Source organism: Haliotis asinina, chromosome 14 (genome assembly GCF_037392515.1).
Source record: "Haliotis asinina isolate JCU_RB_2024 chromosome 14, JCU_Hal_asi_v2, whole genome shotgun sequence".
Taxonomy (NCBI): Eukaryota; Metazoa; Mollusca; class Gastropoda; order Lepetellida; family Haliotidae; genus Haliotis; species Haliotis asinina.
In genome coordinates this window covers 20065201-20090226 of record NC_090293.1, presented here as the reverse complement: position 1 = coordinate 20090226, position 25026 = coordinate 20065201, and the positions used below count along the sequence as shown (strand labels likewise).

The window sequence follows — 25026 nt, the reverse complement described above, 5'->3', positions numbered from 1 at the left end:
AACACAACGTTTCGGAGTTAATGCTTACTCCTTCATCATCTCCTTCACCTGATGAAGGAGTAAGCATTAACTCCGAAACGTTGTGTTCTCTCATAAAGAAGTTGATATCCATAAAAATCTTCATTCTTATACAAGTCAAATAAACAGACATTTCCAGCCAAATATTTTTTTTTTGATATTGTACACTCATTAGCTCAAATGTACTAAAAGCAGATAGACTGCTTAGAGAAAACTGTCAATCACCAATGAGTAAGTTATTGTGTTGCGTCCATGACTGAATTTACGTGGTGTTACCATGGCTACTATGTCAATAAAGATATTGTAAAACTGAATAAAGCTGAATTAAGCTGAATTGCTTATTTTTGTATTATTGTCACTGTTATTGATTTTTTTTATTATTAGTCCAACGTGGGCTGACTAGCTGCAAACATATTCTGAAGAGTAGTGATAATATCTTTTTTGCTTGTGAGAATGTCATTTAGAAGGCTTTTTAGAACATATTGAATTGGACAAGTGGAGAATATTTTGCCAGTGAAGTTCTGTTTTGAAATGGACAGCTGACCAGACTCACATTTCTTGCTGCACCAGTTGTGAAATGATTTACTTTTTAATGAAGCTTGTCTCATGCCAGCTAAACAGTTGCATCTATGTTTATGCATCTTCTGTGACATCATCCTATTTTTTTTAACAAGGCTCTCAGTTGAAGAATACAATCACAGCAAAGATTTGTAGAACATTTTTCTGTAGAAGCTACATTCCATAGAAAGTCCCACTGTCCCCAGAGATATTGCAATTTCCATAGAAAGTCACTCTGTGCCTGGAGATATTCCATGAAAAGTCCCCCTGTCTCGGAGATATTCCATAGAAAGTCCCACTGTCCCAGAGATATTCCATAGAAAGTTCCCCTGTCCCGGCGATATTCCATAGTAAGTCCCCATGTTCCAGAGATATTCCATAGTAAATCCCCATGTTCCAGAGATATTCCATAGAAAGTCCCCATGTCCCAGACATATTCCATAGAAAGTCCCCATGTTCCAGAGATATTCCACAGAAAGTCCCCCTGTCCCAGAGATATTCCATAGAAAGTCCCCATGTTCCAGAGATATTCCATAGAAACTCCCCCTGTCCCAGAGACATTAGACATTAGTGTTAGAGACAGGCCCATGTTTACGATTTCAGACTGGACATGTTCAGCAAGCCTAGGCTACTTCTGATGATGAAGACCTGGGTAGGAATTGGTAGCAGCAACCCATGCACATGGTTAGAGGCAACTAACAAGATTGGGTGGCCAGGCTTGGTGACGTTGTTGACCACATCTCTCTCAAAATTCAATATCTTAATGTTCAGAATATATACTCCGAAAAAAGAGTAAGTGAACTTTCAATGTATGATTGTCGAAAATGGGAGATATGTGGGTTTGAATCAATGTTGATACAAAAACAAGGAATATTTTGAGAATGCGTCACCACATAGACTTCATTCAAAGCAAATCTGTTTGTTCAGTTATCTCCCCTGTTAGGTGACTGGAGTATGACATGAAAATTTCAGGTTTTCAGTCAGTAGTGTTTGTGATTTGCCCCTGAAAACCCTGACCATGCACAGATGCAAGAAAATTATTGGAAAAACTGGTGTACAGTGATTTATCAACCTGCTTGAAAAATTAGAAATTGTGTTGGTGCTAACCTTTCCGAGGGGAAGACATGTATGTGAATGTTTAGATTAAACAAGTACAGGAAATTCATTTTTTTCCTATTTTACTGGACCTGGTAATCATGGTAATGGTGGCATCCCCACCCAAGACACTTCTGTACTCACTTGATAGGCCCATTCTCACCAGTCTCTAACATAGGATACACACTACGTCACGCTTCTAAACTGTCTTCTCAGTAAATGGAAATTTGATCAATTGTGAATTTGGTAAACACTGTTTTTAAGTTAGAGAAAATATTTTTTTAGTTTTATACCACTTTAATGGAGTTTTGAGTCAGTATTTTCATAAACCGAAATGAAATACACATGGAATTCTACTGAATTTTGCTCACAAGCTCATGGCAGGTGTTCTCCTGCTTACTCAAGTTAAATTGATAAAGTCAACAGATATTACTGGAAAATAACTCTCTGGTAATGTCATGAGTTCAAATACTAGGTATTCACTGAAAAAACTGAATATTTATGGCAATTTATGGCACAAGACATGCCTACAGATGTTTAGATTTAGTTTCAGCCTCTTCATTCTGTGCCGTATTGTAAACGTAAGAATAAGATTATTTACACCATTTAAACACTTGTCCTGATAACCTATGATTTGAGTATTTGATGTAAAAGAATGCCCTTATAGTCTCATAGTCTCATAAAGAATCATGATTCACATCATATTTTGATTTAAACATTTTTACCATAACATGTATTGACCCTAGAATTCAGCAGGATTAGTTGGAAAGTTAAAACTGATTAAAGGCCACATGCAATGCGAAACACAACTTTGCAGATTCTGATATCTTTCATCATGGACTTACAGAAACAAATCATCAAAAGTGCAAATACAACTTATATAGCTGAAAAATATCACAATCTGAAAAGGCCTGCAAAATCACAGTTCAAATGATTCACTAATTTTCCCCCAACGCTGAAGGAAGAAGTGGTTTCATCACGTGTTGCGCTGTGCCCATAGTGCAATGCAGGTTAACATGGCTTGAAGGTGATTCAGTAAGAAAACAGCAATTGATGCGTGCAAGGATTATTGCTATGGTAGAAGTTGGAGAACAAGAGATGTTTCTAGTAATTACAAGCATCTTGGGTCTGTAGTAGATAAATATACACTGGCCCCATACCTGCAGATTTGCAGACCAATTTTTCAAGAAATGTAGCAGTAGAAATATTAATTTCATTGCAAAAAATTGCTTAAATTTACAACTGAAATGTTTTAATACATGTCTGTGGAAACATAGAAAAATATGTTGATTGTGACAAGCTGTCTCTGTCACTGACAAAACTTAATGTCTGTTTAGTTGACACCTATGTGTCTGCCTGCCTGTCTGCTAAAGACAATATGCAGTACACAACTTCAGTCATTGACCACAATGTCTCTGTCACATTATAGTGGAAGCTCTCCCAACCGGCATCTATCCATTCTGGCATGTTGTCAACACCAGTATAAAATCTCAGTCCCATTTGTGGCTTTTACATTTATCATCAGCTCTCCAATCCATCACGTTGTCTAAAGTGGATTATTTCTTCAGTCCCGATGAGTGCCGGTTAAGGCAGCTTTCACTGTAATTACTCAGACATTGAGGTATGATACTTGTACACTTAACACGTTATTATATCTTATGGGTTGCAAACAAACTGCATCCTCTTTTCTGGATGACTGGATCAGAGTGAAATCTGTCCAAACTCACATTGCCAGTTTCAAGTTCTGCTTTTTACTTCGATGAACGACAGTTTCCAGCTGTGCACTAGTTCAGCATCTCAGTATTTGGTGATTGGACTATATGAAAATGCCGAGAGCATGTATTTACAAGACCCATCACCTCTATATACATTTTTTATGTTTCGGTGTGGATTCTTTTGCTGTTATCACACTTGCTTGACAATGGTACATGAAACCATTCTGAAATAAAGCATCATGTACAATAAAATTAGTTGTTATCTATAAAAAATATTACTTTCTTATTGCTCACCATGCTTCTGAAATACCAATTAAACAGATCATCTCATACATCACAAACCCTCAGCGTATAACTATAAGCAAATGAACCAGCCAATGAAAAGTCTGTTACACTTGAGTGCACACGCACCCTTTCAGACTGGGTTCGGTTTCTCGGGTGCTTTGTTTTGAGGGAAATAAACCGAAGCACAAAATATTGCACTTTTGATATTCACAATTGTACGCTTATAATTTTGTATATTTGTTTTCTCAGAATCATCAGTGTATATTGTATGTCATTAACAAGTGATAATTGTGTTTTAAGTGTATGTGTTTTTTAGGTGGCATGTGACCTTTAACCATTTGCTGATTATTCAGAAAAAGGTATACTCAGTGCCCAGAGATTTGGAACACCACTAGATGTCAGCAGTTTGAAATGATCAATAAGTTGTAGCAATTGCTATATATAGGATTGATTGAACCCATCATGATTGAAGGCTGACCAGTTATTAATTATTAACATTAATTACTGTATTGTACGATAATCAGAGCGTGACACTCATTTGGGCATCTTACCATCCCTTTTACTATCAATATGTGTTATTGATCCATGTAATTATTTTGTTGGTTAACACCCTCTCAGCAACATTCTAGCTAAGACTTTGGTCTGTAAGTTATTGAATCTACACCAGACAATCCAGGGGGAGATGTTGTGTGCACCGATCCAGGACCTAGATGTTGTGTGCTCTCTTAGCACTAAGATAATCATAAGTGCCATACATTAACATTAACTTAGTACTATCTTGGTGCTAATTGAGCTTTGAAAATCTAGGCCCAGGATGTTGGGATATGATAATATGCCAATTCACCAGGTCAGTGAGTCTGACCACAAAATCCATTTGGCTGCATCTTGCTGCATCTTGCAAACAGCACTGACGACCGACTGGAAGCCTGATGGATCGAGTCACAAGTCACTGTATCAAACATTAGGTCATAGGCTTGTACATATAGCTGGCATTAAGGAACAGCTGATTTGAAGGGGTTCAACCATTTTGTTCTGTAGGGGGTCATTTATTTTCTACACATATGCAGGGGTGGGGTGTCAGCAATTTTGTACATAAAATAAAAAAAGGAAGTTTTAAAAATATGGGAAGGGGAGGGTGTGATTGATTTTGTATATGATATATAGGGGAGTCACTTACTTTGTGTGTAATTTTAGATGTGGGTGGGTGGGGTTGGGGTCATTTACATTGTACATGCCTCAAAAATATAAATCATCACCCCCCACCCCCTCCCACCCCCCAGCCATAAATTGTGAATGGTCCCTTAGTGTATTGATTTATCCTTTGAAATTAACTTGCAATCTGTTGTAGAGAGGACAGTGTATGTCATGACCTGTTTGTCATGTCAATATACATGTGATTATCTCCTGATATTTAATTAAAAGTTGTACATTGTGGTCTGTTGTGTATGTTTGTATCGTGTATAATTCATGTATTGTAGTGCATTCTGATATGGATGTGTATGGGTTGATAATGATATTCACATGAAATATTATTTGCAAAATGTCAGGGCTCTTTTGGTATTTTTTGTGTGAGAAAGAGAGAAAAGTCATCAGTTCAAAATGGATAAAGTCATGAAGTTTAAAGTGTAAGATATCTTTAGATTGAAGATGCTTTCACCTCATGATTACAAGTGTTCAGGAGTGTTTGCACAAATGCATCTCGTTCAGTTAGTGTTTATTAAATGTGTAAACATTCGAAGGAATGCATTCATTTTAGAGAGTTACAATTTCCATGGACACTGACTGCACAAGATTTTTCTGCAAGTGAATGACACAGGCTCCCAAATTTTATATGTTTGAATATTTGGAGTTGGGTTTTCCCAGACCCAGACACTTAATTGGGTTAAGTTAGTAAAGTCAGTTGGTTGTTCGATATATATTTTAGCTTTGACAATCAGTTGGGTTTACTTAGCAAAGAGAGTTCAGGGTTAAGATAAGATTACTTTAGTATTAGTCAAGTTTTGAACATTAACAGAGTTGGAATTTTGATATTAAGCGTTAGTAAATTGTTTTATCATTTATTCATCAACGCGAAAGTTTACATATTTAGTTAGGTTTTCACACATTTGTTTTTTACCCATAAGTGTTGCCATATTTAGTTCTTCATTTGCTCTTTAGAAATAATTGTTATCAGATCTAGTTCCTCAGTTTTACATTGTAGACAATAAGTGTTACCCACATTTAGTTGATTAGATTGATTTTTTTTTCCACAAAAAACATCAGAACAACAAGTGTATGTTGGTTGGTCAACCATGGTCAAAAAATGCTCATGAACTTTCAGACTTCAGCATATAGGAAGATTTTTATCATTTCCTCATGGGCTCCCACAACCTGTTAGGTTCGTGGCAAGTAGTTTGTCTGGACAGGTGAAAAGAAGACATGTTCATGGCATTGATGTGTTGGGTTGTGTGCTGAAGGGAGTTTGCATATTACAGGGAGTGTGTGGGAAAGAGGCAGTGATGTTTAATGTTGATGTCAGCAATTTTCCACCTGTGACAGTCATCTGTGAATGGGAGTCATGGCGAGGGAAAACAGTCCTGGCAAACCTGTCCTGGCAGTAGTTTACAGCACAAGCTATAATGCAGCCAGGCCACCAGAGTCATGTCTAACATGTGGCATCCACTAGATGCACATTTTACTTGCTTCTTGTCACCAGCAGGTGGTGCCGTTTTTCTATTTCTTGTCAAGCCACATTAGCAATATTCCAGTCTTGTGGTGGTATGTAAATAATCAGCTCTGGATCAGACAATCCACTGATGTAGGTCATTAGCCAAAATGGAAGCCATTGTGGAATGATAACATGCCATCATCTGAGTAAACAAGTGTTTGGTTTCCCATTTAGATCTTTGTTGAGATAGACCTGTGAAGGTCCGGGGTAGAATAGGCCTTCAGCAACCCATATTTGCCATAATAGGCGACTATGCTTGTCGTAAGAGGCGACTAACGGGATCGGGTGGTCAGGCTTGCTGACTTGGTTGACACATGTCATCTGTTCCCAACTGCGCAGATTGACACTCATGTTGTTGACCACTGGATTGTCTGGTCCAGACAGTGGAAGCTTCCTAATTCGTACTCTACTGGGACCGACTTTTGTGTCCAGATTGCAAGGAGTCCGAATTGGACTGGTGAGAGTCAAGACTTAGCTCCCTTGACTAGGAGATACACATGCACGGTATTTTTATGATGACAGACACGACTAAATGAATAAATGAACAAATGAACAAGTAAACATGTACTGTATAGATTAATTTATTTATTCAATGGTTTGATCGACAGCATGGCCATGCTTTACTTCTGGAAATAGTCCCTCAGTTTGGTTCGTTTGTGTTGTGCAAACCGCTGATTCAGTACAGTGGAGTATCGTCTTTTTATAACAGAATCACATACCATCAAAATGACACTGAGTGAGTCATGTCAGCTTTCTGAACTGCTTTGTTAGTTCGTTATGTTAATTGATTATCATCACACCTGATAATCTGTTTGAAGTCAGTAATTGACTAACTACAAAGCACCTCTGCCTCAGACAGTCCTGCTAGTCCGAGTTAATTAGCGATGTTTTCATAGTGAATTACCTTGAAGGGCAGAGATTTCAGTCTGAAATCCGAGTTACATGAAGTCCGAATTAGTTAGCCTATATGTAATGATAACATAGTTAACTTCAGCCGGGACCAACAATTTGGACAGAATTATTTAGAAAACTGAGTTACTTAGGGTCCGAATAAGACAGCTTCCACTGTATTTACAGACTGCAGCCATATAGCTAGAACATTGCTGAGTGCGATGTAAAACTAACCCCACTCACTCATGGAATACAGTCTTAAAAGTGTGGTTTCACTTAAGTGATAAACTTATGAGACCTAGGCATCACTTAGGCATTTACATTTACTGTCTGCACCCATTTACATTGAGTACGTTTGCAGCAGTGAAGTGTCATCAGCTGGCTATTTCAAGTGGTTCCCATGGTAGCATCCGGAGCTGCTCATTTGTGACGTCATTCTGACTTTACGTCACAATATGATTTGAATGATGTCGCCACTGTGGATAACACAACAAAATGATTGTTCGCAATGTTTCTACTTGTCAATATGCAGCGAATAGTCTTTCAGTTTTCGGGAATCAAATACCATTTGATCATGTTTTTCAACCAATCAGATTACAGAAGACAGTAACTTTTGGTTTAAAATGGGCTTTGCTTCCACAAGAAGCTTGGAATAATGTTCAAAGCTGCATTAAATCCTGCTCATGCACATATTCATGTGTTTCTAGGTTTGAAACTGACTTCTATAAAATATGTATTCATTGTTTCAGCTTCATCTGCCAGGAATGCAAGTATTCTGTCACTGATCAGTCTACATCCCACTCCTAATTTGTGAACAGAAACGTCCATACTACAATCCAAGATGGCTGACATTGCTCCCATGTTGGTGAATGGACTTGACAATTCAGATGAGGAGGAGAACAAGACCAAGGTGTTGGAGCTAGTGTTCAAAAACATCAACTATCGAGTTGGAGACAAGCATATCCTCCAAGATGTCAGTGGCATTGCTCAGGCTGGACAGTTGTTGGCTGTGATGGGACCCAGCGGTAAGATGAACTCAACGAATGCAATTGTTTCTATACCTGTACAATATATACAAGTTAGAATATATGCTTATACAATGTTAACATGGTAAGTGCTGATTTTACAGTTAAGGTGTTGGTTCATTAATGGTCATATTGACGTCAAGTTGTTTGCATAATTGCTAGCAGACACACCCTCTGTTATATATATTTATCTTGCCTATTCTTGAGAACCCAGTGCATTTGCCTCCATTCTTTTATGATACCTGGGATTCATCTAGACTGATGCAGAGCTCCAGATAAGGCGCATATTTGCAATAAAAAGCATATTTACTCAATTAATTACAAAGGGTAGGCGATGCCTGTATATTTTATATGTATCCTGTTATAGCAGTAGCCACTGTAAGGAGTTTACACAAATGGTCACATGATTTTCACGTTGAGTATTTAAAAATGGCCGAAAATTATTTGCACTTTTTGAGAAGTAACTAGCATTTTGCATACTCAGAGTAATTTAAAGAATTGATTACTTTTACACAGAGTTTCTTATCCTTATTGGGTAATTACCTTTGCTAAATATATAAATATAAGTGCTTTTCCATAGATTAAAAGTTGTTAGTAATTGTTCTATTGCCAGTTACTCGTACATAAACAGACATGGCAGTAAATACCCAAGTGCTTGAAAACTTATCAGGAGCTCTGTGATGTTTGGCTCCCAGTCTGCAGCTTAAGTCAATAGAAACTTACAAACATTTCCTTATTCATGCTGTTTTTGTTATCTAGATGTGACAAATATTTCTTTGATAACAGGACCAAACAGAGGAAGAGGCTAAAGTGCATACTTTCACCGAAAACAAATTAAAAATTTCTGTGTAAAAGAACTCCTAATAATAAGGACTTTATGTAAACTCCATTTCTGAATGAAATGAAGGTTCTCTAGTACATGCCATTTAGTTTGAAATCTTTGATAAATCCTCAGATGAATATTCCATATATAGACACAGTGTTTTGTGAACAGTGTTTCATTTTGTTAAAGATTTACCAAAGGTTAAAGTGGATAAAAATATTTGTTTGATATATATTGTTTTCTTATATGGGTAACTATTTGTTTTAGGTAGTGGAAAGACCTCATTGTTGAATGCTCTTGCTGGTCGTAATGGCCTTTACTCAGGGGATATAACTCTCAGCAAACGTCCACTGGATAAGCAGCTGAAGAGGAAGGTGTGCTATGTTCTACAGGAGGACATCTTCTTTGCTGGTCTCACTCTCAGAGAAACCTTGATGGTGAGGATGGAGTGCTATAATACATGGTTTTTATAACACTGATCAGCTACACTTACAGTCAGATTGTGAAGTCAATCATTTTGTGAAATGACTGAAAATTTCAGTCATTTTGTAACGTGAGTAAGAGGGTCATCATTTTTGTGTCATTTTATCAATAAACTTAAATCAGTTCATAAAATTTAACTTAATAACTTAATGTAAAAAAGTCGATCACAATTTCAAGCACTTGCTGTGTCCAGAGCAGCCACACCTAACAAACCCCTGTCCACCACATAAAGATGAAATGAAATTTCATGAAATGACTTAAGCATAATGATTGTTGTGGCACAAAATGACGTGGATTGACTGACCCTCTTAAACATTTCATGAAATGACTGATTTCAAAATCTGACTGTAAAAAATATAACCTACTAACAGATATCACACACAATTTTAGAAGTGCTGATTTCTTTACCATGTAACATCATATAAAGTTACGCAATTTACAATTTCTGTATGTGTTTGATCACAGGATTGTCTTGTCCAAACTTGATTATTTACAGACTTCCTGTGTAGAGCTTGAATGTTGCTGAGTGCGGCAAACTACCAACCACAATTAGTACTGTATGTTGTTTGATTGTAGTGAAATGCTTTTGCAATTACGAGATTCAAAATATTTGTACCGATATATCCATAACCATGTGATACATATTTTCAAAGGTGCCCATGAATCTATTTGTCATAGTTTCTGAAAAGTGTGGTGAAATGTATATGCTATTGATTAAACAAATGTTTGAAACATATCATATTTCCCTGACTGTCATATATAACAGAATAACATTAAGCAGTTCCTATTTTGATGACCCGTGAAGGTCTCGGGGTAGAATAGGCCTTCAGCAACCCATGCTTGCCATAAAAGGTGACTATGCTTGTCGTAAGAGGCGACTAATGGGATCAGGTGGTCAGACTAGCTGACTTGGTTGACACATGTCATCGGTTCCCCATTGCGCAGATCGATGCTCATGTTGTTGATCACTGGATTGTCTGGTCCAGACTCGATTATTTACAGACCGTCGCCATATGGCTGGAATATTGCTAAGTGCGACGTAAAACTAAACTCACTCACTCACTCACTCCTATTTTGATTTTCTGTCTGATAGACACTGCAAATGGCTGTACAGAGTTGCATCCCTTTGCTGTCACTCTTGCAAACTCTTCCCCATCATCTGACATCTTCATTACCTCCTGGTAACAGTGCCATCAATGTGCAAGCAGATGCACCGGAAATCTGAAAATGTCCCCTCAATTTCAAATTGCCTACAATTTTGTGTTTACTTACTATTTTGCCAGATGAACACATGTACAAGAATACTGGATTGTGACTGGAACATTTCCTTTGTATGATGCATACATCACTAGGCTAAATATAGATCATGGTTAAAATGAAATAGAAAGGCAGATTGATTAAAATTAACTTTAACTAGAACTGTATTTCTTTTTTAAGAAGCCGTGTTTAATAATTCCTAAGCCTAATTTCGATTAATCTATGGCAGAAAACAGACGACGATGTCTGTGACCTAAATTAAGAATCCTCGCACACGGCTAACTGACGGTTCTTTTGACGTGTCAGCCCCCTACGTTAAGACAAACGTTACTAGAAAAACAAATGATGAACAGTTTGGTGATGGTTTATGTTCGAGTTAAATATCTTCTCTAGATCATTTTAATTGCATCTGTGATTCTCTTAAACCATTCAAGGCAATATGACCGTCTCATTTCTACTACCAACGAAAGTTTAGATCATTACATTCAGCTGAAACTGACTAGTCATGCGACATTCTGCAATTGCATTGTGGGAATGTAAACACTGCAAACATTACCGTATCTCTGTAAAATTTTGAGTCGACCTATGAGACATTTTATCCTTCGGAAAACATAAACGTAATGTTTCCACTAGTGATGTTAGCTGTGTGATGCAACTGCAAACCAAGAAACAGGATGCGACGAAGCAGTTTACTGTGGAAGGCTGTACGAGGTGATAGCAACTGACATCCATCGTGACTTCGGTTACATTGTTATGTAATGCAAAAAAGTTTGATTACAAGGGGGCAGACTGGAATGGCGCAGTGATGTCAACACATTGTGACATAATGCAAAAAGTGCACATTATCGTCTGATAAAGTATTGTCGGCACCTTTGATCTTTCGCTGAAGCATCTTAGAATGGGTAATGCTTGTAGTTTAATGCCACATTCATCAATATTAGTTATATGGCAGCAATCTGTAAATAATTGAGTCTGGACCAGACTCTGTAGTGGTCAACAGCATGAGCATCAATCTTTAGAAATGGGATACAGTAACATGTGTGAATGAAGTCAGCAAGTATGATTACTTGGTCCCGTAAGTTGCCTCTTATGACAAGCATGGATGACTGGAGACTAATTCTAACTATCCACAGGAACACTGGAGTAATTCTAACCAGGATATCCATAGGTGCACCAGAGTAATGTTGATAGCAGCTAGAAACAAAATTCACTGTTATGTTTCAGTTTACAACAATGATGCGTCTCCCAGACTACATGAACCATGAAGACAAGATGGACAGAATGGAAGACATTATTGACGCTCTTGATCTACGAGGCTGTCTGGACACAGGTGAGGTTCTTTAGTTTCAATGTGAATTTTAGATTGATCCATAAAAACTCAAGGTTTGATATGATTTAAACTATTCATTATGTGTCCTATTAATATCAAATCTGTATGTGATATAAGGCATATGTTGTTATTGATAAAAGTACATGCTTCACAACTGTATTATAGAATATTTTTCCACTTGTGTTAGTTGGTGTTTCATATCTCATTTACCTCCATTAACAAATGCAGATGCTCTTTCACTTGAAATATTTGCTGGTGAATCTACATTTTGTATTTTTGGAAAAAAGCAAACAAATATAATTAAAAACAAGTATATGAACCTACCAATCAGCTGAGTGAGTGAGAAAGAGACTTGTCTTCAGCTAGTAGTTTAACTTAACACCATTATTACTTGACAACTATTCACCCTTTACGATGTTTTGACATGAGAGAATTTGAAGTAATTTTCCCTAGAAATTGTCTCCCATTTACTCATTTTGATGGACTAACTTACATGAATAAATCAAATTATCTCGTCATTGCCCATTGACATGATTAAGGCAGTGATATAATTTGCTAGAGATAGATGTATGTTTGGCTCAAAAGCGGACCGATGAATTGCAGTGTAACTCGAAAACTAAAAAGCATAACATGCTCAATGAAATGCTGATCATAATCAAAACATCATGTCAACTCTGTGAGGTTTGTAACAAACTATCATTAAAATATTGACACAGCTCACAGTTTATTACGAGGGAGGAGTGCAGAGAAAGGCACAGTCAGGTGTTCGAGAAACATGTGCACAAAGTTATTTATATCATTAACCTGTGCTGTGCTGTCTCCATGCTTTCTTGCACACCGGGCTGTCTCTTTCTCTGCACTCCTCCCTCGTAACAAATAGAGAACTGTGCCAATATTTTAATGATAGTTTGTTAAACAACTTTTTTATTTTAAGGAAAAATATTCTGCAAAAATCTCAGAGTTGGTATGATGTTCTGATTATGATCAGGGTTTCATTGAGTATGTTACGTTCACTAGTTTTCGAACTAGACTGCAATACATCGGTCCGCTTTTGAACCAAACAGACTATAGAGACATGTATACTACCTGGATAGATTTGTCAACCTCGGTGGAAACGTGGATAAACTACCTCGACAGTCATCTCTAATGCATGGTCAAACATGGATATTATTCCGTGAGTCATCTGTTGTTCATGATGAAACATGTATACTCACTACCTTGAAAGTCACTTCTAGTTCATGATGAAACATGGATACATATATTACAGCTGTGTAGTTGCCAAGTAATCACATGACTCGCTGTAGGGGTGAAGTGCGGTGTATTCAAGAAATGTAGTCATACAAGCCCAGAAATAACACATGATAGTCTTAGAAATGATTGCACATTGTATAAAGACTTACACATGTATGACAGTTTATTACAAAAAGGTATAGGTTCTGTGGTTTAACAATTACTCATGTAAATTGTTGAACAACAATCTAAATTGTCACTACGCCAAGGGAGATCATATCAAAGTATATGCACAACACTGGGTGTGACATGAGGTCACAGAATATATATTCACAAAATTGGGTGTGACACAGAGGGAGACAATCAACAGCCAAGGAACACATTTTGGCCTAATATTCTTAAATATAAAGACCATTTTGTATCCAGTTATTATGAAATAGGTCTATTCAAACAAACCAAACTGACTTTATAAGTATGAAAATTGTCACTGCTACACACACTACCTTGACAGTCACTTCTAGTTCATAATGAAACATGGACTCATACTACCTTGACAGTCACTTCTAGTTCATGATGAAACATGGACACATACTACCTTGACAGTCACTTCTAGTTCATGATGAAACATGGACACATACTACCTTGACAGTCACTTCAGTTCATAATGAAACATAGACACATACTACCTTGACAGTCACTTCAGTTCATAATGAAACATGGACACATACTACCTTGACAGTCACTTCAGTTCATAATGAAACATAGACACATACTACCTTGACAGTCACTTCAGTTCATAATGAAACATGGACACATACTACCTTGACAGTCACTTCAGTTCATAATGAAACATGGACACATACTACCTTGACAGTCACTTCAGTTCATAATGAAACATGGACACATACTACCTTGACAGTCACTTCTAGTTCATAATGAAACATAGACACATACTACCTTGACAGTCACTTCAGTTCATAATGAAACATGGACACATACTACCTTGACAGTCACTTCTAGTTCATAATGAAACATGGACACATACTACCTTGACAGTCACTTCTCGTTCATAATGAAACATGGACACATACTACCTTGACAGTCACTTCAGTTCATAATGAAACATGGACACATACTACCTTGACAGTCACTTCTAGTTCATAATGAAACATAGACACATACTACCTTGACAGTCACTTCAGTTCATAATGAAACATGGACACATACTACCTTGACAGTCACTTCTAGTTCATAATGAAACATGGACACATACTACCTTGACAGTCACTTCAGTTCATAATGAAACATGGACACATACTACCTTGACAGTCACTTCTAGTTCATAATGAAACATAGACACATACTACCTTGACAGTCACTTCAGTTCATAATGAAACATGGACACATACTACCTTGACAGTCACTTCTAGTTCATAATGAAACATGGACACATACTACCTTGACAGTCACTTCTCGTTCATGATGTAAAATGGACACATACTACCTTGACAGTCACTTCAGTTCATAATGAAACATGGACACATACTACCTTGACAGTCACTTCTCGTTCATGATGTAAAATGGATAAACTTCCGGGATAGTTGTCTCTTGTTCATGGTGAAACATAAGATACAGTCATCTTCAGCTTCTGATGAAACACTCTGTGTTCAATAGTGGTTGTCGTAGTGCTCCAGCAGGAATGTTATGTACCCGAAGGAGGCTGCCCTGAAGCAAGGAGTGACGTTTGTCCAATTGAAGAATCTTCATGTGTGGCCTGAATTAAGCTTCTATGAGTGTAACCTGGAGGATTTTCGTTGATTTTCTGAATTACATAGCTTTTAAGTGTTATTGTATATTCATTGTCAATGATCAGTGGACAGTCTCGCAGCATTGTGACTGAATGTAACCACAGCCTAAGTCGCAGATTGCCTCCTTCAACTGGATGAGCATCATATGTAATGCCTTTCCAAACCTTTAGTTCTTCAGCTGTATCATTTAAGGCTTCAATTTGCTGAAGATGAGTACACGTGACTTGATCCGATGTTTCAGTGTTAACCTCAAACACATGATATGGTGTACCAGTTGCGTGAAGATTTCTTAGGGCAATGTATTGACATTGAAGTGGTATTCCTAGACACATCTGATACTTTGCTTGTAGCAAATCCAGGTAGTTACCTTGTGAAACCGCCATCTCTGTATCCACAAGAAATACTCTCTGTATGTCACAACTTTCGTCAGTCAGTGATACCTTTGTTGGATGTGTTGAGTGCGGTTGATTTTATATTGTTATTTTTGCACACAGTGGGATGGACAGCCAATGGGAATGTGCCACAATGCAGAGGTACCGCATTGCGGTATGTAGGGTGGCATCTTTTCATTGGCTGTTGCAGACATGAGACACATTTTTTTAGAACATGGCGTAATTTCCTCTTCACGAGCTGTGCAGGTTTGAGCATGATTACTTTGAGTGTTCTGGTTCCTATAGCTGTATCATTACCCCAAGATATGCATGGCCTTTATCGTTGACCCAATTTACAGCAAGATGACATTACTATGCCTCATATTTCATGAATTTCTGCTGATGACTTGACCGTATCAGTCTGTCCTGATTTATTGAATATATTGTCCCCTTGCTTCCACTCCTTGTCACTGTTTAGCTTGTCATTTATATACTGTTTTCCATCTGAAGTAAAGGTGCATCTTACATGCAGGTATGAAGATCTTACATCTTTACATAGTTACAAGAAATGTCCTGGGTTTGTGTTATGGGCTTGATTTTTGTGCCAATTGGTTAACAAATATATAATACATTCTGTGCGCAGATGTATGACTCACATTTTCTTGGAAGAGCATGTTTCATGTTGTTGAAATGTTTCCAGGAAATACAGTTCATTTTTGATATGTGAACTTTGTATGTCAAGATGACATACTAAAACGAACTCTTTACTGTTATAGGTGTAAGCTAAAGAATTAGGGTAGGGTTACACAAGTAACAGGAGCAGGGAATAGGGTCATTGCAGATATGTATGTTATAGTTAGATTGTGAAATCATTCATTTTGTGAAATGGTTAAAAATTTCAGTAATTTAGTGAAATAGCTGAGAGGGTCAGCCATTTCTCATCATTTTATGTTGTAACAATCAATGCACTTAAGTCATTTCATGAAATTTCATTTCATCTATATGTAATGGACTGGGATTTTTGAGGTGTGGCTGCTCTGGACACAGCAAGTGTCAAACAAACAAGTAATTCAAAACCCTGAAATGCAACAGTTGCTGCCACAATAGTTTTAGTGACAGTAAGAGATGTTGAATTTGTGGTCCACTTTTGTAGATTAAATTATTGCGTGAAATTTTATGAAATGACTGAAGTATGTTGATTGTTGTTACACAAAATTACATGAAATGTCTGACATGAGATGACTGACATTTTAAGTTATTTTAGGTAATAACTGATTTCAAAATCTGACTTAAACATAAGCAGTGTTAGGCTGCTCTGTTGGCTGTTTGTTGTTTGCTTTCAGTTCCTGCATTCTATCATTTCAGTGAGTCAGTGATTATAGTTTTACGCCGCACTCAGCAATATTCCAGCTATATGGCGGCAGCCTGTCTGGACCAGACAATCCATGGCCAGTGATCAAATACATGAGCATCGATCTGCACAGTTGGGAACCGATGGCGTGTGTCAACCAAGTCAGCGAGCCTGACCACCCGATCCTGTTAGTCATCTGTCATTTCAAGTGAATGTGACATGTCTTCATTTGTTTTGTCTAACTCAAAATGTTTTCTAAATTATGTACTGTGTTTGCACCAGGAGCAGGCCTTGTGTTTCTTTGCCACGTGTATCTTTAACCCTATACCAGTGTATGAAATACTGTCTACCTATACCTTAACATGTATCAACATATGTCATATTTGGGAGTACACTGTCTCAGTGAAGTACAAATTCTAGCACATTGTGGAGTTACGTCCCATCCAGGATTTTATCCAATTCTCTCAGAGTGAGGCACCTAATTGCCAGCGCACAAAAGAAGCAGTCTAACCCACTCAGCCACAGTGAAACAGCTGAAAGGCCAGAATGGGATTTCTTGGGTTAAACATGTTTTTATTCATGAAAGTAAACTGGATTGGTAAACAAGCATTACTCCCTATGTTAACACCGCTTCATGCAGCATATAGTACAAGATGAAGTGGATGATTTGACATCATAGATATTGACTATTTGCATAAATATGATAATTTTTAGATATAAAAAAAATACATGTATACAGATTACACCAAATACAACAATTCCTTACGTAGTCATAAGTTAGAGAGTTACAGTTGTTTGTGTCTAACAAGCCATTGTAGAAATATATATCAATCATAAGAAGGTTGGTGAGTAAATTTAATTATTTTCCTCAGAAAATTTGAAGCGTTGAGTTCTGATATCATCATGGTTCGATTCACTATTTTCTGGTTTACACAGGAGTAAATTCTTTGTTTCCCTTTAAAATGGTAACCGGGTTATAACTGGTAGTGTAAAATACATACTATAGGTCACATGCAACGTAAAACACAACTTTTCAGATTCTGATACCTTTTGGTATGTACTTACTGAAACAAATCATCAAAAATGCCAATTCAACCTATAAAGTTGAAAAAAAACCCACAATGAACAAAAGCCTGCAAAATTGGAGTTCAAATGATTCACTAATTTTCCCCCAGCGCTGGAGTGAAAAGTGGTTTCAATAGCTATGCTGCACTCACAAAGCATGTGCAGTGAACAGGTTTGCAGAACTTGAAACAGCATGCCTACCCGGAGTATGAGGTCATGAGCAATAGTCTTGTGCACACAAACAAGTAAATAATATACTCACTACATTAAATTAAACCACATTGATTGTGATGAGCAGACACTGTCAGAGAGAAAACTCAGTGTCTGGTTTATTCACACCTACATGTCTGCCTGCCTGGTAATGACAGCATGCAATGCACAACTTCAATCATTGACCACATGCAATTTGAGATTAACACCTATCAGACTTACAGGTCATAAACAAAGAGCTGGCTAAGCCTTTCGGCAAATGAACCAGAGGCCAATGAACACTTGAGTGCACATCCTATGTTTCTGACTAGGTTCAGTATTGTGACTGCTTAGATTCGAGGGAGGCAAACACAAGTACAAAATATTGCCCTTTTTATTTGCGATTATACGCTTATAAGTTTGTCTGTTTGTTTCTTCTAAATGCATTTTATATTTCATGAATAAGTGATAACTGTGACTACACGATGCCAGTATGACATATGTTGTAAGTGATAACTGTGTTTTAATTATGTTTGATTTTTTTGTTGCATATGACCTTTAAGTCTTATCCAGGTATAGTAGCTGTAAGTGAGGAAATAGTGTAGCATGTTTTCACTCTGATATTTCACAAGATCAGCATGGACTGTCTGTTAAATGCCTGTTATACTTATGAGTACTTAGTCGCTTCATCCGAACCTGAGGTGGCAGCGAACGATTTGGCAAAAAATGAGTGCAATAATTAAGGTCAAGTTAAGTGTGATTTCTTCAGTTATTTGACTGTCATGGACAAATTCAACAGATACTACAGCTGTAGATGCGAAAACATGCTGCAATTTTTATATGATAATATATGCTAAATTTCTTGGTGTGAATGTTACAATGATGATTGAGTAAAATACATCAGTTGCAGTGTTAACTGTAAATGTTAAGAACAATAATAGGACAAGACAAAATAAACATGTACTTGTTGGTATATCACCTGCCTCTGTAAAGGTAAGTAGAACATCTCCTCCTGGGGTATGTTCTTGTCATGCAGGATGTAGTTGTACAAGGTAATCCTAGTGTTAGTGATAATGTCCGGACATTTTCATTGACTTCCAGTAAGCAGTAACTTGTACAAGGTAATCCTAGTGTTAGTGATAATGTCCGAACATTTTCATTGACTTCCAGTAAGCAGTAACTTGTACAAGGTAATCCTAGTGTTAGTGATAATGTCCAAACATTTTCATTGACTTCCAGTGTTAGCAGTAATGTTGGTTTGAACAATGGCACACAGAAGTATCACTGCTACTAAATCATTTGGTGATATGTTTACTTTGATGGTGAACAAACTCAAACAGTTTTCTGAATTGTAAGGTTCCCCACTTTTCCAGAATTTTGCATCGATGTACAGTGATGTATATTTATGTATATGTACTGAAAACTACATCCCATGATCCAGTATTTATATACTCATGAAGAATGGCCAAATTCATGTTGTTCTAGACTGAATTTGATGGTGTGCATTGACATTGGTGAAAATACAGTGTTGAGATTAGACTAATTTAAAAAATAAATTCAACCCAAATTTTGACGGAAGAAAACAAAATTTCCCAAACTGCTTCCACTTAGTTTTCAACCTTTTCTGTGATACCTCCAATGACTTGTGAGGTTCTTTGAGTACAGGATGGAGGACTGTGATATTGGAATATTGCTCAAAGTGACATAAAACTATACTCACTCTCTCAGTTTGAGTGGAATATTGCTGACTGACGCTTAAAGCAACAAGAAATGTGACCGAATAATGAAATTACACATCACTAAAAGAAATTCTTTATTTGCAGTTATTGGTGATGCTCTGGTGCGTGGCTTGTCTGGGGGAGAGAAGAAGAGAGCCAACATTGCATGTGAACTTATTACAGATCCAGCCATCATCCTTCTAGATGTGAGTATATGGACCAGACGTTTTACCTGGCTGAAAATTGTCATCTGAGCTTATGCATATCCATTGTTCTGTTTATAGATCCATTTTTGTCCCCCGCCGTGCGTTCATTAGGCTCCATCTGTCTGTCCATACGTACGTCTGTGTGTATGAAATGGAATGAGTAAAGAACGGTTGCATACATTCTTTTCATATTTGGTACCGAGGTTCTTCACAGTATGAGAAAGGTGCTAGTCAGGTTTAGTGACCTTGACCTTCATTTCAAGGTCACAAGGGGATTTGAACATTTTTGCATGAAGTTTGACTTGATACTTTGTAGTGGGTGATTATGTCACCTAAGCTTGTTAAATCTCTTTTTAGAGTGTGAGCATTATTTATCTGTAGTAACTTCACCTATTCAAAGACGGATCTGAACGAAATTTTGAAGTGGCAATGTGAACATTGGAACGAGTTAACTAAGAAGAGGAGAGAGCACCGTAAATAATTTTTATATATTGTGTAGGACCTGTTTATCCCTTGAAGATGAGAGCCATGTTTTGTACAATTGCACCATATTTACAGATACAAGAAAAGACCTCATCCCAAAGAAAAATGATGGATATTACATATCTATTTATTCACTCTTCAGTTCTCAAAACAACGCAACCATTAATAATTTAGCTAAATATATTTTCCATGCAAACTCTTATTTACTGTCAGACTGATTTAAATATTTCAGGAATATGTACAGTGGATTGCATGGACTTCAATATGAATAAATATGTATCTACTATCTACTATCTACTATCTACTATCTACTATCTACTATCTACTATTGTTAACTTGTATGCTGTTGACAGTTACTGGAGCTAACACCTTGTATGAATCAACCCCTCTGTGTTGCCCCAAAGCTGCTCACAGAATTAAATTTTATTTTTACCCAGTTTATGAGAAATTCCTAAATTTTATTTTTTGTCTTTTTTCTATGACATAATTTGATATTGACTGTTGTCATAATTATGTAGTAGCCTGGACCGTGTCTCCAAAGCTAGTAAGTTTTCATTCATGACTTTTTTCACATACAAAAGAGAGGTTGTCAACTGGTGCTGCTTGTGGTTGAGTATGTTTTAGAATTTTTATTTTATCTGTTTCCATTCAACTAAATTGATCAAATTTCGTGGCATCCAAATAGGCTCATAGATACAAATACAGTAGTGTGAAAAACATGTCATTGATATTATTTGGATAGCTCAGTAACTATTTTTGTGTATGAACAGAGCTCAGTAACTATTCTGACCCGTGAAGGTCCCGGGTTAGTATAGGCCTTCAGCAGCCCATGCTTGCCATAAAAGGCGACTCAGCTTGTCATAAGAGGCGACTAACGGGATTGGGTGGTCAGGCTTGCTGACTTGGTTGATACATGTCATCATCCGGATCCCAACTGCGCAGATCGATGCTCATGTAGTTGATCACTGGATTGTCTGAGTGTGGCGTAAAACTAAACTCACTCAGTAACTATTCTTGTGTATGAACAGACTGGACAGGAGCACTCTCATCAACTTGGACAGATCACTCTGGTTGGACTTGTTTGTCAATCAGAAACCACTTGCACAATGTAATTTAGTACTATGAACATAAGAATATGGGTGCATTTGCAAACAACCAACTGCTTGGAAACAACCAACTACTTGCAAACGACGTACAGGGATGCATCTGACAACGGAGTGCAAACTTTCAGATGCTTGCAATCACACCAACTAACGTATGAGGTCGCTTCATTCTCAAACCAAAATGGCTGCTTAGGGAAATTTGAATTTGACGGCTGATCAAGACTTGTCAGCTGGAAAATGGTAGAGACAGCTTACATCCCAGCATCCTCAGTTTATTCCACAGGTTCAATGTAGTCATCAACAATCATAAATATATCCGCTCATAATCGCTCTTCACATACTCTTCTTCATTAGGGCCAGGCTCTGCATGTTTGGAACAGTGAGAAACGCTTCAAGCAGTTGCAAGTTTGGGATAAGTGATTCATTCACTTACTTTAAGCGATTCCTGCCCTGCAGTGTACCGTATGTTAAAATATTAAGGTTCTATCACTTTAGCACTAAGATAGTTTTGTGAAAGTGGACCCTGATTTGTTCATTTCATATTTGTTCATTTAAATTTGTTGGGGCTGGGTATTTGACATCTTATGATGACCCTTGTAATGAGGTAAGCAATGGAACACATGTTTAATGCATTCATGAACCAGGATTTGTATTTTGCAGGAGCCAACATCGGGGTTGGACTACAGCATTGCCTTGAGCCTTGTGAAGACATTGAAGCATTATACAACAGAACGCAACAAGATGGTCATCACAACGCTGCACCAACCTTCCAGCCAGATGTTCTACCAGTTTGACAAGCTGCTGCTCATGTCAGAGGGCGAGGTGATTACATTTTGGATTACCCAGTTGTCCTCCATTTTAGTAATGCACTGTCCCATAGGGCTATTTGAGTTATACAGCTGTCAATTGTCTATGAATTGGGAGTTGTCTCAACTCTAGGATTGCGTTCTGAGGACATAATGGTAGAACTGCTTGCCAGGATGCACCCATTTCAAGAGTTCATTCCAATCTCACCTGCTTGACTGGTGAGTGACTGACAGATTGGGAGATGCCAGTTAATTTAATTTGCCAAGTGACAGGTGCTGATCACCAATTTTAGTCACCTACTTATGCTTAAGATATACATTCAGCCAATCAACAGGAGAACCAAGAAAGGGGATGCTGGTTTTGTGAGCATTAACTACTCTACAAACAGTCATTTGGGAGGTCTTTATTGCGCCGAAGTATGGAGTAGACTGATGCCAGATTAGGGCGCATGTATCATGAATTAACTACTTTCTACTTTGACCAAATTCTAGTGCTGATATTGAAAGCATGCTGGATTGGAGGGATGTCTGCTTTTTGGGCTTCCACTGTATTGAATCATAGTTTGATAACGTCATGCTGATTTATGTATTATTTTTGCCATATGTTCCTTTAAATTAAAATGTTTTTGATATGTAGTCATTGTTTTATGTTTTTCAGCTTGCCTATTTTGGAGACACTGAAAATGTGATGACCTTCTTCAAAGACATTGGCATGCCCATGGCAGAGCACTACAACCCAGCAGACTTCATAGGTGAGACGCATCAGTTGAAGTAACACCAAGTTGTCAGAATCTGTGTTCATCCAATGTGAGAAGAAGTATAGATGGATCAAGAAGGAGTGAGTGAGTGAGTTTAGTTTTACGCCGCACTCAGCAATATTCCAGCCATATGGTGGCGGTCTGTAAGTTATCAAGTCTGGACAGACCTTCCAGTGATCAACAGCATGAATATCGATCTGCGCAGTTGGGAACCGATGACATGTCAACCAAGTCAGCGAGCCTGAGCCTTTCACAGTTAAAAAATGTTGATAGGTGATGAACAGCTGGAGGCCAGGCAGGGGTTAAAAAAAATCACCTCGCCCGATGCCTGGGACAAGTCAGTTTTCATTTTGGGCAATCAAATAATGGCATCTAAGTTGTCCAGGGGCTACTAGATAATTTTCACTGCTGATAATGTAGCTATTACATTAGCACTCTTTGATAAATAGTCCAGTAAACATCAAACATTGTGTCATAAATCAGGGCAAGTGGATAATTAGTCCGAACAAGTTACTTTCGTGAAGTCACTTGCCCTGTGGCAAGTTGCTTTTAAAAAGTTTTTGTACACCTGCCAGGGTAAGAGGGTCATAGTTCTGTATCAGTGTTTGCTCTCAGGTAATGAAGGAATAGATGACGATATGTACACAGTGGGGATTTAAGTTCTTGTCAGCTGGACCAGGCTAAATGTGGAGAAGTTCATATAAAAACATTGCAGATTACCTCTTGAGATGTATTCCATATCTTGACTTGAGTATTGGTATATGCCCCTGGTATACTATTTGTTGAGATATGGATCAAACCTGTATGTATTTATCAAATTCACATTATTATTAACATATTGGTTATATGACTTGCAGTGGAGAAGTTACGAGAAAGTGAGAAGACTCGGAGGCAGATAGTTGATGCAGCTGATGCCATCAGGTACATAATATACCTGTAGAGGCTGTTCCAACAACCTCCTGCCTGTAGTTAGTGATAAGAGTCTACATGTTACATGATATACCTGTTGAGGCTGTTCAAAACACCTCCTGTCTGTATTTAGTGATAGGGGTCTAGTTTTGTCACAACAACAATGATAAATGATACAACTGTTCCATCCACCTCGTGCCTTTGTTAAGTGATGAAGAGTCCTGTATGGCAACTTTAAGAAGCCTTTATAATGTATCTTCTAGGGTTGTTCCGACCACCTCCTGTCTGTGTGGAGCTATATATGTCTGGTTGGCCACTACATTAATAGTCATGTCGCTGTTCCAAGTACCTCCTGTGTACATGCAGTGACAGAAGACTTTGAATCATCAGCTCACTCACTCAACCTGTTGCTGGTATTACTGAACACTTCTGATTCCTTCACCCCTGAAATTTGACGTTTAACTTTGATGATTTTCCATTCTTCAGAGGAACAGACAATTGGCCATTAGTGTTGAGGGGTAACACTGACCCTGGTTTGAATGATGACCGCACCCCTCTGACCACCATCCGGCGATCCTTCAAACCCAGCCTCAAATATCTCACACACAGCCCCATCTACAGGAAGGTCAGCAAGCGATTGCGAAGAACAGATGCCAAATTTCAGCCAGATATTGAAGGTAAAGTATTTCACTTCACCAGTACTTCAGATAATAGGTATTTCATGTGAAGTTGGGCATGAAAATGTACACAGATTGTGTAATCACCTCCATTTACCAAGTCTGTGTTCTGAGTTGTGCACGAAACCAGATTTGAGTGTGAGATCGTACTCAGGAAAGTTTTAT

General features: G+C 37.7%; 1 protein-coding gene across 1 annotated transcript in view; it reads left to right on the top strand.

Moving 5' to 3' along the window:
• Nucleotides 1–25026, top strand: part of LOC137261694 (uncharacterized) — a 53753-nt gene that overhangs the window by 15179 nt on the left and 13548 nt on the right. The window contains exons 2-9 of the mRNA XM_067799472.1: nucleotides 8019–8294; nucleotides 9385–9554; nucleotides 12082–12187; nucleotides 20025–20125; nucleotides 22372–22533; nucleotides 23176–23269; nucleotides 24133–24196; nucleotides 24671–24861. Of these exons, the coding sequence (XP_067655573.1) occupies nucleotides 8111–8294; nucleotides 9385–9554; nucleotides 12082–12187; nucleotides 20025–20125; nucleotides 22372–22533; nucleotides 23176–23269; nucleotides 24133–24196; nucleotides 24671–24861 (1072 nt within the window). The 5' untranslated portion in view covers nucleotides 8019–8110. The remainder of the gene's footprint in view (nucleotides 1–8018; nucleotides 8295–9384; nucleotides 9555–12081; nucleotides 12188–20024; nucleotides 20126–22371; nucleotides 22534–23175; nucleotides 23270–24132; nucleotides 24197–24670; nucleotides 24862–25026) is intronic.